This window comes from Pelodiscus sinensis, chromosome 30, assembly GCF_052426305.1.
Source record: "Pelodiscus sinensis isolate ZL-2025 chromosome 30, ASM5242630v1, whole genome shotgun sequence".
In the NCBI taxonomy this organism is placed as follows: Eukaryota; Metazoa; Chordata; order Testudines; family Trionychidae; genus Pelodiscus; species Pelodiscus sinensis.
The window spans coordinates 13,108,234-13,123,375 of NC_143081.1; the positions used below are offsets into that span (position 1 = coordinate 13,108,234).

A 15,142-nucleotide genomic window follows, 5' to 3' on the forward strand; every position below is an offset into this window, starting at 1 on the left:
AAGGAAAGGAATGGGTAGCAGGCTTCAAACTAGTAACAGAAAGTTCTTCTTCACAAAGCAAAGAGTCAACCTGTGGAACTCCTTGCAGCAGGAGGCTGTGAAGGCTAGAACTAGAACAGAGTTTAAAGGGAAGTGAGATCAAGTCATGGAGGTTGGGTCCATGGAGTGGTATTATCCAGGGGGTAGGAGTGGTGTCCCTGCCCAAGGTTTGTGGAAGGCTGGAGAGGGATGTCACGAGACAAATGGCTTGGTCACTGTCTTTGGTCCATCCCCTCCAGGGTCCCTAGGGTTGGCTGTTGTCGGCAGACAGGCTACTGGGCTAGATGGACCTTTGGTCTGACCCAGGACGGCCATTGTAAGCTCAGGGCTCAGGGTCGGGGGTCTCAGTGGACCCCCTTGATTTTCATGCACACCTGCTCCTGGGTGGCCAGGCTGGCAGCTCTCCTGCCCAAGCCGGCCACTTTCCTGTGCCTAGTGCAGAGATCGAGGACGAGATTAGCCCAGGCGGGTGCCCACCTCTTGCGGTCCCGGGCAAGCTCCCGGGAGCCTCCAGCCTGGTCCCGGGAAGAGGGGTGGGCTGGGGGACATCGGGTGGGTGGCTCTGTGCCGTGCTAGGTGCAGGGTCTGCTGGCTGGGTGCTGGCAGGCTTGCACCTGGCATGGGCACCGTAGCCAGCCAGTGCCCCTTTAAGGGGTCCCGGGACGGGAGGGGGGCAGACGAGTTTCCCTGGTGTTGGCCAGAGTGGCCACCAGGGAAACCTGGGGAGGGCTAGCCTCCCACTAGTTCGAATTAAGGGGCTACACAGCTCTTAATTCTAACTAGCTAGTTCGAACTAGGCTTAATCCTCGTGGAATGAGGTTTACCTAGTTTGAACTAAGCGCTCCGCTAGTTCGAATTAAGTTCGGACTAGCTGAGCGCTAGTGTAGCACCTATTAAAGTTAGTTGGAACTAACTCTGTAGTGTAGACATACCCAGGATGTGTAGGCTCTGGGGTGGGAATGAGGGATTTGGGAGTGGGAAAGGGTGAGAGGTGCAAGCTCTGGAGGAAATCTGGATGCAGGAAGATGTGGAGAAGGGGACGTTGGCTCGGGGAGGGGGCTCCAGGCCAGGCAGTGTTGGGGTCAGATGGAGGTTTGTGGTACTAAGCCAGCCACAGGCTTGTGGATGTGAGGGTGGAGGAATTTGGGTTGGGGTATGTGCAGGGTTCAGGGCAGAGGTTCCAGTGTATGAGAGGCTCAGATGTAGGGTTTGGGGGAAAGGAGGGGACAGGAGTGTTATGATGCTGTGACCCAGAAGGGGGCTTGGCCAGGCTTCATTTTGAAATAAAATGTTATGCAGAAAAAAAAAAGTTTCTGCATTGTCTTTATTTCTGAGAAGGGCGGGGACCTTGTTTTGAGTCAGGGGTCACTGACCCTCAGAAAAGTCAGTTGGGGCCACAGAAGTGAGATGCAAAAAAATAACTCCTCCAAAAAAGCCTCACTAATGTGGCCCCAACTGTGCTGATGGGAGCAGGGGACATGGTACTGGGGAAGGGTGCTAGTGGGTGATGAGGCAGGGGAGAAAGTTCCAATGGGGACAGGTTCTATGACTGGGGGCAGGTGAGAGGGAAGATGGTGCCGTGAGCGCAGAGGCAGGGTATCAGTGGCGACAGGGTTCTGTGCTGGTGGGAGCAAGGGATACGGTGCTAGGGAAGGGTGCTAGTGGGTGCTGGGGTAGGGGACAGGGTGGGCAGAGGGCAGGGTTCTGCAGCAGGGAACAGGGTGCCAGTGGGGGTAAGGGGACAGGGTGCCGGGGGGCGGGCAGGGGACAGGGTTCTGAAGCAGGAGACAGGGTGCCAGTGGGGACAGAGTCCTCTGCTCCCACCTCCTCCCAGGACTTCCCCTTGGTTGTCTTGGAGCTACAGAAAGTCAACTCCTGGCCGCACTGTTGTAGGACCCTGCATTATTCAGTGTGTATGAGTAGCAGGTGCTGTTCCCTGGTAGCAGCCAGCTCTTGTTAAATTAGCAAAAGAACATGGTAGACGTCAAAATAAAGTGGAAGCAAATGGATGAAGTGATTTACTATAGGATGCATCCACATCATGTAAAGATTCAGTGCTTGTAAAATGATTTGAAAGAGTATGACATCTGGAGGACTGGTTGTCCCACGTTATGAGATAAATAGCTCCATGGGCACATCTACACACCAGGGCTGAAATCGAATCCAGGTTTGCAGCTGGAGATCAGACTGACCTTGGAGCCTCAGCCCAGAATTGGTTTATCTTGGCAACACTTAATTTCCTTCCTTATATAAAATAGAATTTACATTGTTTGAGTGTTTGATTGTTTTTCTATTGTTCCTAGCAGATCTAGTCATCTAATGCAACAGATGAACTCGGATTTTCACTTAGCTTAGAAGATCTATCAACATTGATTTCCCTATTGTTTTGTCTCTTGGATTAACAGTTCCCCCATCTCCATCCTTTTTCCATTGGAATCAAAAGTTGTTTTCCATGACTTCACCTTGGAGGTTATTAACCATACTTTCCTAGTGCTGTTGTTTTTCCCTCACATATTAACACTGACTGTCCTCTATGCAATAATTGTGAATTCCCCCAGCAGAAATACCCAAGGGGGTTACGTCATTTCAGATGAAGGAGATATATTCCAGCCAGGAGGGGCATTCATTTCCCGTAAACTGGTATAACGACAAATTCTGCCGAAAAGAGCTGTAGGAGCCAGACTTCCAGGTAGGAACCCCAAACTCAGTTTACCGAGAGAATGAAATAGAAGAAAATGGGACATATTTCGCAAAGACAATAACTGTGTCTCAGGAAATTCAGCGGTCAAAGGGCAGCTGGCAATAGGTCATCGGTGCGAAAAGGAAAGCAGCAGAGTTAAAATGAAAGAGTTTAGAAAAGGAAAAAGTATCTGCTCAAGCATCCACCTTGTCGGAAAGAACAGGATCGCGCAGAAATGACTGTAGATGGGTGAGAGCAAATGTTGCCTAGGAATGCTCTCAGACTTACAACATAGCAAGAAGCGTGGGCTTCTCTTCTGTATGGGCTCCTTGTGTACACATTGTATTTTTCATGCTGGGAGTTTTATTGCTCTTCAATATTTTGAAACGCAACTTAAGGTACGTCTGCAAAGCAGCACGTACTTCGAAATAATCCACACAATTTGAGCTACGTAAATCGCATAGCTGATTTCAAAATAGCTTATTTCTAAATTTGGCTCTGTTTTCACACTGCTAATTTTGAAATACATCAGTTTCTCAGCGTTTTCCTTAAACCCCGTCCCACCTCCGAGACTACCAAAGATATTTATAGCATCATGAGCTTTCATGGGCAAAACCCACTTCCTCAGATCCTCTGGAGAGGGATAACACAAACCCAGAATTTATAACATAAAAAGAAAGGAGGGAAAGTACCTCTTAATTATGGGATGGGTGTTGAGTCTAATTAAGTGTGATGGAAGTTTCCCATACTTAGCTTTTGATGTAAAAATGAGCTGCTAAATTCAGGAAAGGTTGGTTTTGGATTAAATCTTTCCAGTTTTTAGTTACAGACTAAAACAGCTACCCCTCTAAGTATATATATACTGTAGTTCCACTTTTTCTCTAATTCGGTTCACTTTGTTTTCCCCTGAAACTTTCTCCCTTCTGGATAAAATGACTTCCTTTCTTCTCTCTTGACAAGTCCTCATATTTATGTTCCTTACACTTCTTTGGATGGGATTGCAGCCTGGTCTCAGTTACACTTGTGTAAGTCCACAGAAATCCGATGCAATTTACCCGAGTGTATCTGAGATTAGGCAAACAGGGTACAGGGTTGTTTTTCTTTTCTGGTCTGCCTTTCTCTGTTTCTCAGCTGCATTCATCAAACAGGGCCCATAATTCTATGCATTTTCTGCAATAGCTGGATAGATCTTTTTCCAAACCAAATCCTCACAGTGTTTCATTTGTGTCGTATGGGGTATGTCTATCCTGCCTCCACAAAATATAATTTCCTGCTCTGATAGCCATGTAAATACTACAGGTTGAACTTAGCATGGCTATGGGCAAGTTTCCCATTTTCCCGTAAAGTGTGTATACAGCCACCAGTTCTGGCTCTCAGGGTTCTGTGCTGTTATTTAGCTGTAATTCACCCCTAAATGTCTCCTAACAGCCCAGCAAGCAATGGAAGCATTGGTAATGCTGCCAGACAATATCGATCTCACGAAGTCCGGCAAATTCTGTGGTTCAGCACCAGGCAGATCCCAAACGTGCAGGATGAGAGAGTTTCAACCTGTACCTTTGCCTGAGTTATTAAGTCTATACTGCTGTTATTAGCATGACCACATAGACTAGTGGCCCAAACACAATTCCATCTGAGACCCTAGGTACGTAGACAGTTGGCTGTCTGAGACAGCTGTCTGACCTGCTGGGTCCTCATTGCTAATTTTATCTTAATAGCTTGATCACAGCCAGTGCACGTATGTCTACCGATAGAGAATTACATCTCAGTGCAGGGTAGATGGACCTGGGTTGAAGTCTTACTAGCTCCTATTTCCAACCTCCTGATTTATTTTTTATGTCTTCAACATTTGTTGATAAGACACCCGTATCAAAGAGATGTTTCAAAACCCCCTCCTAAAGGTATTGCTTTATAATTCAGTGGAGTTTAAGGGAGTTAGAAGGAGCATTTCTGCAACTCAGCAGTGGTTCTGAGGCCTTGAGTTATTGACATATGAAGCTCAACCTCTTAATTATGTGAGTCTTCTTTGGTTCATTGACAACTTCATTTTTCCAATTGACAGATGCAGGTTACCTTTTCCCAATTACTACCAGTGAAACTGACCACTCGTCTCAGCTGTGCGCTGCTCAGTATTTAATGTTCTTCTTTTTCTAGAGACCTATGATGGAGAAAGTGGAAAGAAGAAACCGGACACTCATCACAGAATTCATCCTCTTAGGATTTGGGGAGGGCCCAGAACTCCAGCCCCTTCTCTTCTTCGTCTTCCTCGTCATCTACTTTGTGACTTTGACCGGGAACCTCCTCATCATGGCGCTAGTGGTGGCTGATCATCACCTCCACACCCCCATGTACTTCTTCCTGGGGAACTTGGCCTTCTTGGAGACTTCCTACACCTGCACCATCCTGCCCAGGCTGCTGGTCAGTCTCCTGACTGGGGACAGAGCCATCTCCCTTAAGGGCTGCCTGGTGCAATTATATTTCTTTGGTATCCTGGCAACTATTGAAAATATGATCCTCACTGCCATGTCATACGATCGGTATCTAGCCATCTGCCACCCCCTCCGCTACGCTGCTCTAATGAATGGCCGGGTGTGTATCCAGCTTGTGGTGGCATCCTGGATAAGTAGCCTTCTGGGCTGTGCCCTTGTACATATTTTCTTTTTCCAATTAACATTCTGTGATTCAAAAGAAATTGACCATTTCTTCTGTGAATTCGCATCCATGCTACCGCTCTCTTGTAGCAGCACCCGGATTCTGCAACTGGTGGCATTTACTGATGCTGCCATCGTGACACTTGTACCTTGTGTAATGACCCTGGCGTCCTACGTTTGTATCATCGCCACCATCCTAAAAATCCCTTCCACCACTGGGAAACAAAAGGCCTTTTCCACCTGCTCCTCCCACCTCATGGTGGTGACACTTTACTATGTGATCATATTTGCTATCTATGTGGTTCCAATAGTCAGCACTCCCGAAGTATCGCAAAAAGTATTTTCTGTCTTCTGCACAGTCCTGAATCCCATGATCAACCCCATCATCTACTGCCTGAGAAACAAGGAGGTCAATGAATCCCTGAGAAAAGTTCTTCATAAACTGGTTGCTGTCAGACACAGAAACAGATTTTGAAAGCACAAATTGTAGCATAAAATGAAATAGAGATGGACTGAGATACTTAGGGTGCATCTACACAGCACCCTAAACTCAAAATAAGATATGCAAGTTGCGCTTTGCAATTGCATATCTTTTTTCAAATCTCTCTCAAAAGAGCTTATTTTGAAATTTAGCTTGTTTACACAATGCCAACTTTTGAAATAGCCTGCTATTTCGAGCAATCCTTTATGTGCCTGAGAAACAGGAGGTTAATGAGTCCCTGAAGAAAGCTCTTTGTAAACTGGTTGCTGTCAGACACAGGAAGAGAATCGGAAAGCACAAATTTTAGCATACAATGAAATAGAGATGGACTGAGATACTTACGGTGCGTCTACACTCCTCCCCACACTCGAAATATGACGTGCAATGAAAATAGAATCTATTTTGAAAGAACTTAGTTTGAAATTTGGCGCATCTACGCAGTGTGAAATTTCAAAATAACGTGCTATTTCAAGCCATCCCTTAACCCTCGTCAAATTAGGTTTATTGGGATGGCAAAATAGCATGCCTGTTATTTCGAAAAATATTTTGAAATAACTGGTGGCTTGAGTAGATACAGGGTAGCTATTTCGGGATAAACCTGGTATTCCAAAATAATCGTGCAGTGAAGACATTCCCTAAGACACATCCCAATTTCTTTCTGCTACTTTTGGAGCATTCATCTTTTATCTATTAATACTCATCTCTTTATGCAAAGTTAATATTGTATGAACTATGTTTAACTGATTTTTTTCCCTAGACACACTTTTCAATAAAATACTCTGCTTCATTTATCCCCACATATACTCTACTGCTCAAACTCTGCGGGGAGGTGAACCTATTTAGAGTGTTCTGGGTCTTCTCAACTCCCACAAAACCCAATGACTTTCATTCTCTACTTATTGGCTTCCTCTGTTGTCAGTTTTGCCTCTGAAAAGTAGGTGACAAACATTGCCACCACACCTAGTGGAGTTCTGTGCTTAGAAAGCATTCTCTGCAGAGCTGGGGTTGGGCAAATAATTTCCTGGCTGTGGATGGTTGGAAGCTTCAGATTTGTGCTGTGTGAAATTTCTTGCTAATTGAGAAATGTTTGCAGAGTCAAGACAACATTAAAAAGCAGGTTGATCCTCTGTAGTCTGGCACCTTCAGGACCTGACCAATTCTGAACCGGAGAATTATCCAGACCACGGAAGGTCATTATTGTCTAGCAGCATTACCAACACTTCTACGCCTTGCTGAGCTCTGAGAAGGCATTTAAGGGTAAATTGGAGCTAAATAACAGCACAGAACATGGAGAGTCAGGACTGGTGGCTATAAACAAAGTTTATGGGATGGTGGGAAACTTGGCCAAGTGGACATCTGGCAAACTCAAATCATTCCAGATGATGGATGTTTCTGGACCAGAGAATTCTGGACTAGAGAGGTTCATCTTGTATCTATATCTCTATGCATAGTGTTATCAATATTCCCATTGATACAGACAAACAAAATGGAAACAGAAGATGGATGGTCCCAATTTTCAAAGCTCCTCTGCCCCGATCTCTGTCCTCCACCCAAATAAAAATGAATGAATGGCAACAAATAGGAAAGGAGCACTGAAAAACACATGGCAACTTTTCAAATCATTGTCCAGTTATTCTCCCATTGGACTTGTTCACCCCAGATAGAAATTTACCACCAAAGTTTGACCAAAAAGGGAATTAAAGTATACAACCTTAGAGTTTCCTGGGGAATTTCTGGTCTTCCTCCAAATTTTCCAATCCTGTTTTTGGCCAGAAATTAACATGATCCCCCTTCACTGATTTTTTACTCTTTATATGCCCATTGTACCCTTCAGCACCCATTCCACCCTCCAGCTGTCCCCTGATGCAAAGCCATGTGGGGCTGTGTAAATGGAGCTGTACACTTTTTGTGGCTTCCTGTATCAGGCTTTTCTTGGCTGAAAAGGACAGAAAGTGAGGAGGGGGCTAGAGCACATGACTTGAGAGGAGAGACAACAGGATTAGGGTTAATTTAATCCACAGAAGAGGGAGGGGGGATTTGAGAGCAGCCTTCAGCTTCCTGAGTTGTAATATATTGGATACTTTGTATCGTGCTTTCTGTAGAATCATACTCTCTTCTTGGAACAAAATACAGGACTATGTAGCACTTTAAAGACTAACAAGATGGTTTATTAGATGATGAGCTTTCGTGGGCCAGACCCACTTCCTCAGGGAGCTCCCACTGAGGGTGTGTCTAGACTACAGGGATTTTTTTTGAAAGTGGCCTTTTTTTGAAAAATCCTTACCTGCATCTATACTGCTGCCACGTTCTTTTGAAAGTAAATCGAAAGAATGTGGCAGGTGTTTTGACTGCGGAAAACCTCGTTTTACGTGGAAGAACACCTTTTTTCGAAAGTGCTCTTTCGAAAAAAGGCGCTATGTAATGCAAACTGTGCTTTTTCAACAGAGAGCATCCAGACTGCCTGGAAAGTGGCTTGCTTTTTCGAAAGTACTGGCTGTAGTCTAGATGTTCTTTTTCAAAAGAGGCTTTTTAGAAAGTATCTTTTGAAAAAGCTTCTTTCGAAAGAGGCTAGCAGTCTAGATGTAGCCTGAGAGTCACTAAGAGTTGGTTGTCTCATTACTAAAGGCCTAGTTGAAAATTGCATCCATAACTCCAGAATCCAAAAGATAAAAAATCATGTAACCATGTAAATTACTTTTAGGCTTCCATAGGACTTTTGTCATTTTTTAAATTAAGCATTGGCTTACATGTTTTTCCAGATGAGTGTCTTAATTCACAATACTCAAAGGAGTTGAATTTTAAATTCATAATCAGAGAGCTAGCTAGGTGTGTAGGTATGTTATTTATACTGGTGTGATTCAGAGTTAACTCATTCAATGCCAGTGGCATTGGTCTGGATTTTATGACTTCCTAATTAGGTGCATCCTGTCTTGTCAAGGAGAGAATTTTGTCATCCACTTGTTATAGTCATAAAGAATCTCAATGAAGTCTCAGTCAAGGCACTATAAGGGTGCATCTACACTGCACCATAGCTCGAATAAGATACGCAATTTGAGCTATTTATTTTCGTAGTATCATAGAACACTAGAACTGGAAGGGATCCCGAGAGGTTATCATATTCAGTCCTCGGAGTGGTAGAAATGGAACCTGACGCCTTCAGAGGCAAGGGGTTCGACTCCCATTACTTTCTCACCCCAAAGAAGATGGGAGGCTAGAGGCCTATTCTAGACCTCCGCAGATTGAATCAGTATCTTCAAAACAACTATTCAAAATGGTTACCTTAACATCGATAATCACCATGTTAGAGAAGGGAGACTGGTTTGCAGCCATCGACCTGCAGGACGCCTATTTTCACATTACTATACACCCTGTGCACAAACCAGTCCTACATTTCGTGGTGGGATCAGATCATTACTAGTACCAAGTACTACATTTCGGCCTTTCTTCCGTACCCAGACTGTTCCCAAAGATGCTTGCTGTCTCATGGCCTACCTTCCCAGACGAGGCGTGATTATCTTTCCTTACCTGAACAATTGCTTGGTAAAAGGCCCATCTAAAACAGAGATACACTGAATGGTATTGACAACTAGGCAAACATTCGAGTTTTTGGATCTTATACTCAGTGTACAGAAATTGACACTACAACTGACACAGACCCCGAGTTTGTAGAAAGATGATGTCTGTCTGTCCTTGCCTAGAGTTTGTAGGCACTCCATTAGATTCTAGCTCAGCAAAGGCATACCTACTGTTACAAAGGTTTCAAGTGATGCAAAAGCTTATTGCTGCTCTCACGACCAGTCCTACTGTTCCAACACTAACCTGCCTTCAGCTCATGGATCACATGGCCCCTACGACATATATGGTCAACCACATGTCTGCACTTTCGATGCCTTCAGCATTGGCTTGCTTCCGTTTATACCCACCTCAGACGACAAGTGCACAGACCGGTATCTCCTTGCCACATCTTAAGATCTCTCAAATGGTGGTATATCCTTCTAGCAGGCGTCTCATTTCACCGAGATCAACCCTCTGCACATATAACTACCAACGCTTCCCTTGTTGGATGAGGAGCCACATGGATACCATGTCAATACAAGGATGATGGACTACTCAGGGCTGTCTTCAATGCGTGCAGGCATTTCGTTACACACATTCGGGGCAACACTATCGGAATATTGACCGACAACATAACAACAATGTATTATATAAATCGCCATGGTGGTGCTCGATCCCATTCTCTATGCTCTGAAGGAGTCCAACTATGGAACTGGTGCATATGAAACAAAATCGTCCTGGTAGCTTCATACTTACCGTGCATCAACAACTTAACAGCAGACACCCTCAGCAGACACTTTGCCCCAGACCACGAGTGGGAGCTCTATCCCTGGGTTCTCCAATCCATCTTTCACCGATGGGGTCTTCTGAAAATAGACCTGTTTCCTTCCTACAAAAACAAGAAATATCAGCATTATTGCTCCAGAGCCAGCATCAGACCAGGATCTCTAGGGGACGCCTTTCTCCTCAGCTGAAAAGCTCCCCTTTTATAGGCATTCCCTCCTACTCTGCTCATTCCCAAAGTGCTAAAGAAGATCAACAGAGATGAGGTGACAATTATTCTCATAGCCCTGTTTTGGGCACAACAGATATGGTTCCCTTATCTGTATCTGGTGTCTCCTCAGCCACCCTGTCAACTTCCGATTCATTGTGACCTCTTAACTCAAAGCAGGGGAACCTTACTCCACCCACAGTAACAGGTCCTACGCCTGACAGCATGGCTCATTTTTGTTTCTATGAGGGGGAACTACATGTTCAAACCAAGTGAAAGAGGTTCTTCTGTACAGTAGAAAGCGATCTACCCATTACACTTACCTCCAAAAATGACGTAGATTACTTTTGTGGTGTTCCAACAAAGATTTGGACCCAGGCACAGGACCCTTACACGAAATTCTAGACTACATCTTGTTCCTCAAGGATGCTGAATTGGCCTTCCATCCCTAAAAGTACATTTGGTAGCTATTACTGCTTTTCATCAACCAGTAGATGGTGGTTCAGTTTTCGCACACCCCATAACAAAAAGATTCATAGAAGGTCTCTCTATACCCACCACACAGATTACTACCACCACTGTGGAACTTGGAAATGATGCTGGATGCTCATTGTTACCCATGCCTCCTTTGAGCAATCACTTCTGCCCCCAGAAGTAGCCTTAATGGCAGTACTACCGTATACCATTTTTAATAGAGACAATGGGGTATTATGTCCACATCCCTCCTTCATTCCTAAAGTATGTTTGGACTTCCATATAAATGAACCAATTGTCCTCACTTCCTTTTATCCTAAACCGCTCTTAACTCCTTAGGATGAAATGTTTCATTCTCTGGACATACGCAGAGCTCTTGCATTCTATATAGCCAGAACTCGAACTTTCCATAAATCCGAGCACTTACTAATCTCCACAGTGGAGAGTACTAAAGAAGATCTTCTGTTTTCGCAATGTATCTCCAACCTAATAGTCTCCTGCATTACAACATGCTATACCTTAAGGCAGGGTTATTCAACTGTGAAAGCCCCTGGAGCCACAATGATACTCACAGCACATGCCAAGGGTCACAACTTAAGTGTGATTGTATATATATATATATATATATACGTAAATAAATATGCAAGTAGCTTATTTCACGCTGATGGGCATGAATACAAAAATTAAGGCAAGACTACATTACACACAGACCCCATTTAAGGCAGTTCTGCTGATATTAACAAAATGCAATATTCGCCTGACTTCCACCCATAGGACAGCACTTTTAATTCGCAATGACAGTCTAGGAATTTAATTACTAAAAATCATATCAACAGAAGACCATTATATTGACGACTTTTCTGTTTTAGCTCCCACCTACGGGCTGCACACAAATGGGTTGTGGGTGGCATGTGGCCTGTGGGCTATGTGTTCGGTAGCCCTGCCTTAAGGAATAAGCCACTTCCTGAGACATATAGGGCATGCCCTACAAGAGCAGTTACGACCTCTACAGCTTTTCTTTGGGGAGTTCCCCTCAAGGACATTTGCAGAGTGGCTACATGGTCCGCCAATGACACCTTTATGAAGCACTACACTTTTTCGCAGGCTCAAGCAAAGGACACCATCATGGCCTCCATGGTTCTATCGATTGCTGTTAAGCCATGACTCCGAGGCCCTTCTTTTCCACTTACTCTTGAGTATTGCTACATAGTCACCAACAATGAAGCACCCACGGGGACATCAGTTGAAGAAGAAGAGGAAGTTACTCACTTTGGTGCAGTAACGATGGTTCTTCAAGATATGTGTCCTCTCTCCTCCTCATTTCGGAGTCTCCTATTATGTTTTTCAGATACAGGATTGGACTTGAGGAACTAATGGGAACCGGACCACGAGCGTGATAAAAAAGGCACAAACGGCTCAAGGCATGAGCTTCAGATGTACTGTCCAGCTGATGACTGCTCATGAAAACTCTAGTCTGCAGTGCTGGGATGACCCAACACCAAAGGAACATCTAGACTACCCACGTCTTTCGAAAGATATGTAAATTTGACATGAATTTGCATATCTTCTTCTGATCCCGTATTCAGAAGAGTTTTTTTGAAAGAAAAAAAAAACAGTCTAGATGCGGTTCTTTCAAATAAACCCCCCTTTTTCGAAAGAACCCTTCTTCCTAAAAAAATGAGGTGTACAGGGTTCTTTAGAAAAAGAAGGTTTTTTTCAAAAGAGCTACATCTAGACTTTTTTTCCCGAAAACACTCTTCTGAAAATGGGATCGGAAGAGAATATGCAAATTCACACCAAATTTGCATATCTTCTTTCAAATGCTGCAGGCAGTCTAGATGTGCCCCAACAGTGAAGCGCTCATGGGGACACACATCTCAAAGAACCATCATTACTGAACCAAGGTGAGTAACTTTCTCTTCTGAGGGTGAGTGGGTGAGCTTGTGTCGCTGTTTTTTCTCATGGCTTGCTCAACATACTGGGCAGGACTAAAGGACTGAAAAGTGAAACAGGAAGTGACCAAGGGAGTGGGCAAACAGAGGCAGCAAATGGGCATTTGAGAGAGAGGTGCACGAACGAAGGATCTGGTGGGCGATGGCCCCATCATTTTTGAAAGTGGGAAGTCTTGGGGGAAAAGTTGATGTGGGGCTGGAGCATTGGAGGAATGGGTGGTATGAGGGCAGGGCCTTGTGACAATGGGAGGTGGGAGGACAGGACTTCAGGGGCTAGAGGTGTGTGGCAGGGAGGGGCCATATTTCATGTGCTGATACCCCCCCCATTAGGAATCTCTGTCTCCTGTGGTTTGACAAGGAGTTTGTAGGAGAGCAAAGAATAAAATCCAGGGCTCAGAAAGGCTTTGGCACCCATCCCAGTGTTGCATCTATTTCCAGACAGAGAACCCAACCATGTATGCGTCTCTCCACATCCTGGGGTTGATTTGCTGAGGCTGGTGTCTGAATTTCTTTCCTACAAAGCCAGGCTGGAGACACCATCCAGCGTGAGAGGCGTATGCTGATAGAATCTGCCAGGCCGTGGGCGGCAGAGGTGCAGAGGGAGGAGTCTCGGCTGAGGACCATCCATGCCCAAGAGATGTTCATTGAAAACATGTCTATGGAGACCTCTGAGGCTGAGGAAGCCACCCAGGTGTGCTGGATGGGAGTAGCACCACCAGTATTTATTTGTGTATTTATTGAAATGAAAAACGATAATACACATAACTATAGAAGGATCTAGGTGCCCTAACACATCCTAAATGAGACAGCAACTGTCTACAAATCTATAGGAACTTTTTTTAAATTCTTCATCATTGGGGGAAAAAAATCCAAATCTGCTAGAAAAAACTTTTAAAGAAACTATGATAAAGACACGTTGAATAAATGACATTTTTTCATGGCTACCTCCATGTACTCAAACATACTTTGCAAATTCCAAAAGTCACCAGGAGCAAAGAAACAGTGATGCAAAGTCAAGCCCCTCATACATCATCCACAGTTGTGGTCTCCCAAAACAGGAGAAGTGACCAAAAGTTAATGAAGCTCATTAATGACATAGCTTTGATTATTGATATCCTGTGCAATGTGTTCAGAAAACATAGTTATATTACTCCGCCAGTCAGTGGGAGGGGTATGTAGGAATATTTATTGCCAGCTACCTAGATTCGGATCTTACTTACACTGGTGTGATTCAAAATTAACTCATTTAGTGCCGGGGCATTAGTCTGCATTTTATGATTTCCTAAACAGGTGCATCCAATCTTCTCAATAAGTGAATTTTGTCATTATTTAATTAGATCCGTAAAGAAGCTGAGAATAAAATCGCAGTCAAGGCACAATGACAGACACTGTAATTGTTGATGAATAACCTCCACATAGTTTCTTTAATGCAGCTTTGAGCTCCCTGTTCCTCATGCTGTAGATGACTGGATTCATCATGGCAGGCACCACGGAGTACAGAACACCCACCGCCAGATCCAGACTTGATCCTGAGCTGGGGGTGGATTTCAGATAATTAAACATGGAAGTGAAAAGTAACAAGGAGACCACAGCGAGGTGGGGGAGGCAGGTGGAGAAGGCTTTGTGCCGACCCTGCTCCGAGGCCATGCTCAGCACGGCTTTGAAGATCTGAACATAAGACACAATGATAAAAACAAAGCAATTCAAAGCTAAAAACAGACTAATGGCAAGAAGCCCAACTTCACTGAGGTAGGAGTCAGAGCAGGCCAGCTTGAGGAGCTGGGGGATTTCACAGAAGAACTGGTTGATGACGTTGGCCTGGCAGAAGGGTAACCTGAAGGTGTTCCCGGTGTGCAGGGCAGAGTAGACAATACCTGTGATCCAAGCAGTGCCTGCCATGTTAACACAAGCTCTCCTGTTCATCACTCTCTCGTAGTGCAGCGGTTGGCAGATGGCGACGTATCGGTCATAGGCCATGATGGTCAGGAAGACAAAATCAGCTTCAAGGAAGAGTACAAAGAAAAAGACTTGGGTGACACACACAGGATGGGAAATTAACCGGGTGTCCAGCAGAGAGTTGGCCATGGATTTGGGGACGATGACGGAGATGGAGCCGAGGTCTGTTATGGACAAGTTCCCCAGGAAGAAATACATGGGGGTGTGGAGACGATGGTCAAGGACGATGGCTGAGATGATGAGAAGATTCCCCATCAGGGTTGCCAGGTAAAGTACCAGGAACAGCACAAAGTGCAAAACCTGCAGCTCTCGGACGTCAGAGAAGCCCAGGAGCAGGAACTCGGTCACGGTGCTTCGGTTGGACAT

The 15,142-nt window shown here is 44.8% G+C and overlaps 1 protein-coding gene and 1 pseudogene across 1 annotated transcript; one reads left to right on the plus strand and one right to left on the minus strand.

Moving 5' to 3' along the window:
* Nucleotides 1-4,879: 4,879 nt before the first annotated feature.
* Nucleotides 4,880-5,842, plus strand: LOC102454447 (olfactory receptor 5AP2-like). The gene has a single exon (XM_006117859.3). It carries the CDS (start codon nt 4,880-4,882, stop codon nt 5,840-5,842), a length of 963 nt encoding a protein of 320 aa, XP_006117921.3.
* An 8,311-nt stretch (nt 5,843-14,153) lies between these two features.
* Nucleotides 14,154-15,142, minus strand: LOC102454206 (olfactory receptor 14C36-like; annotated as a pseudogene).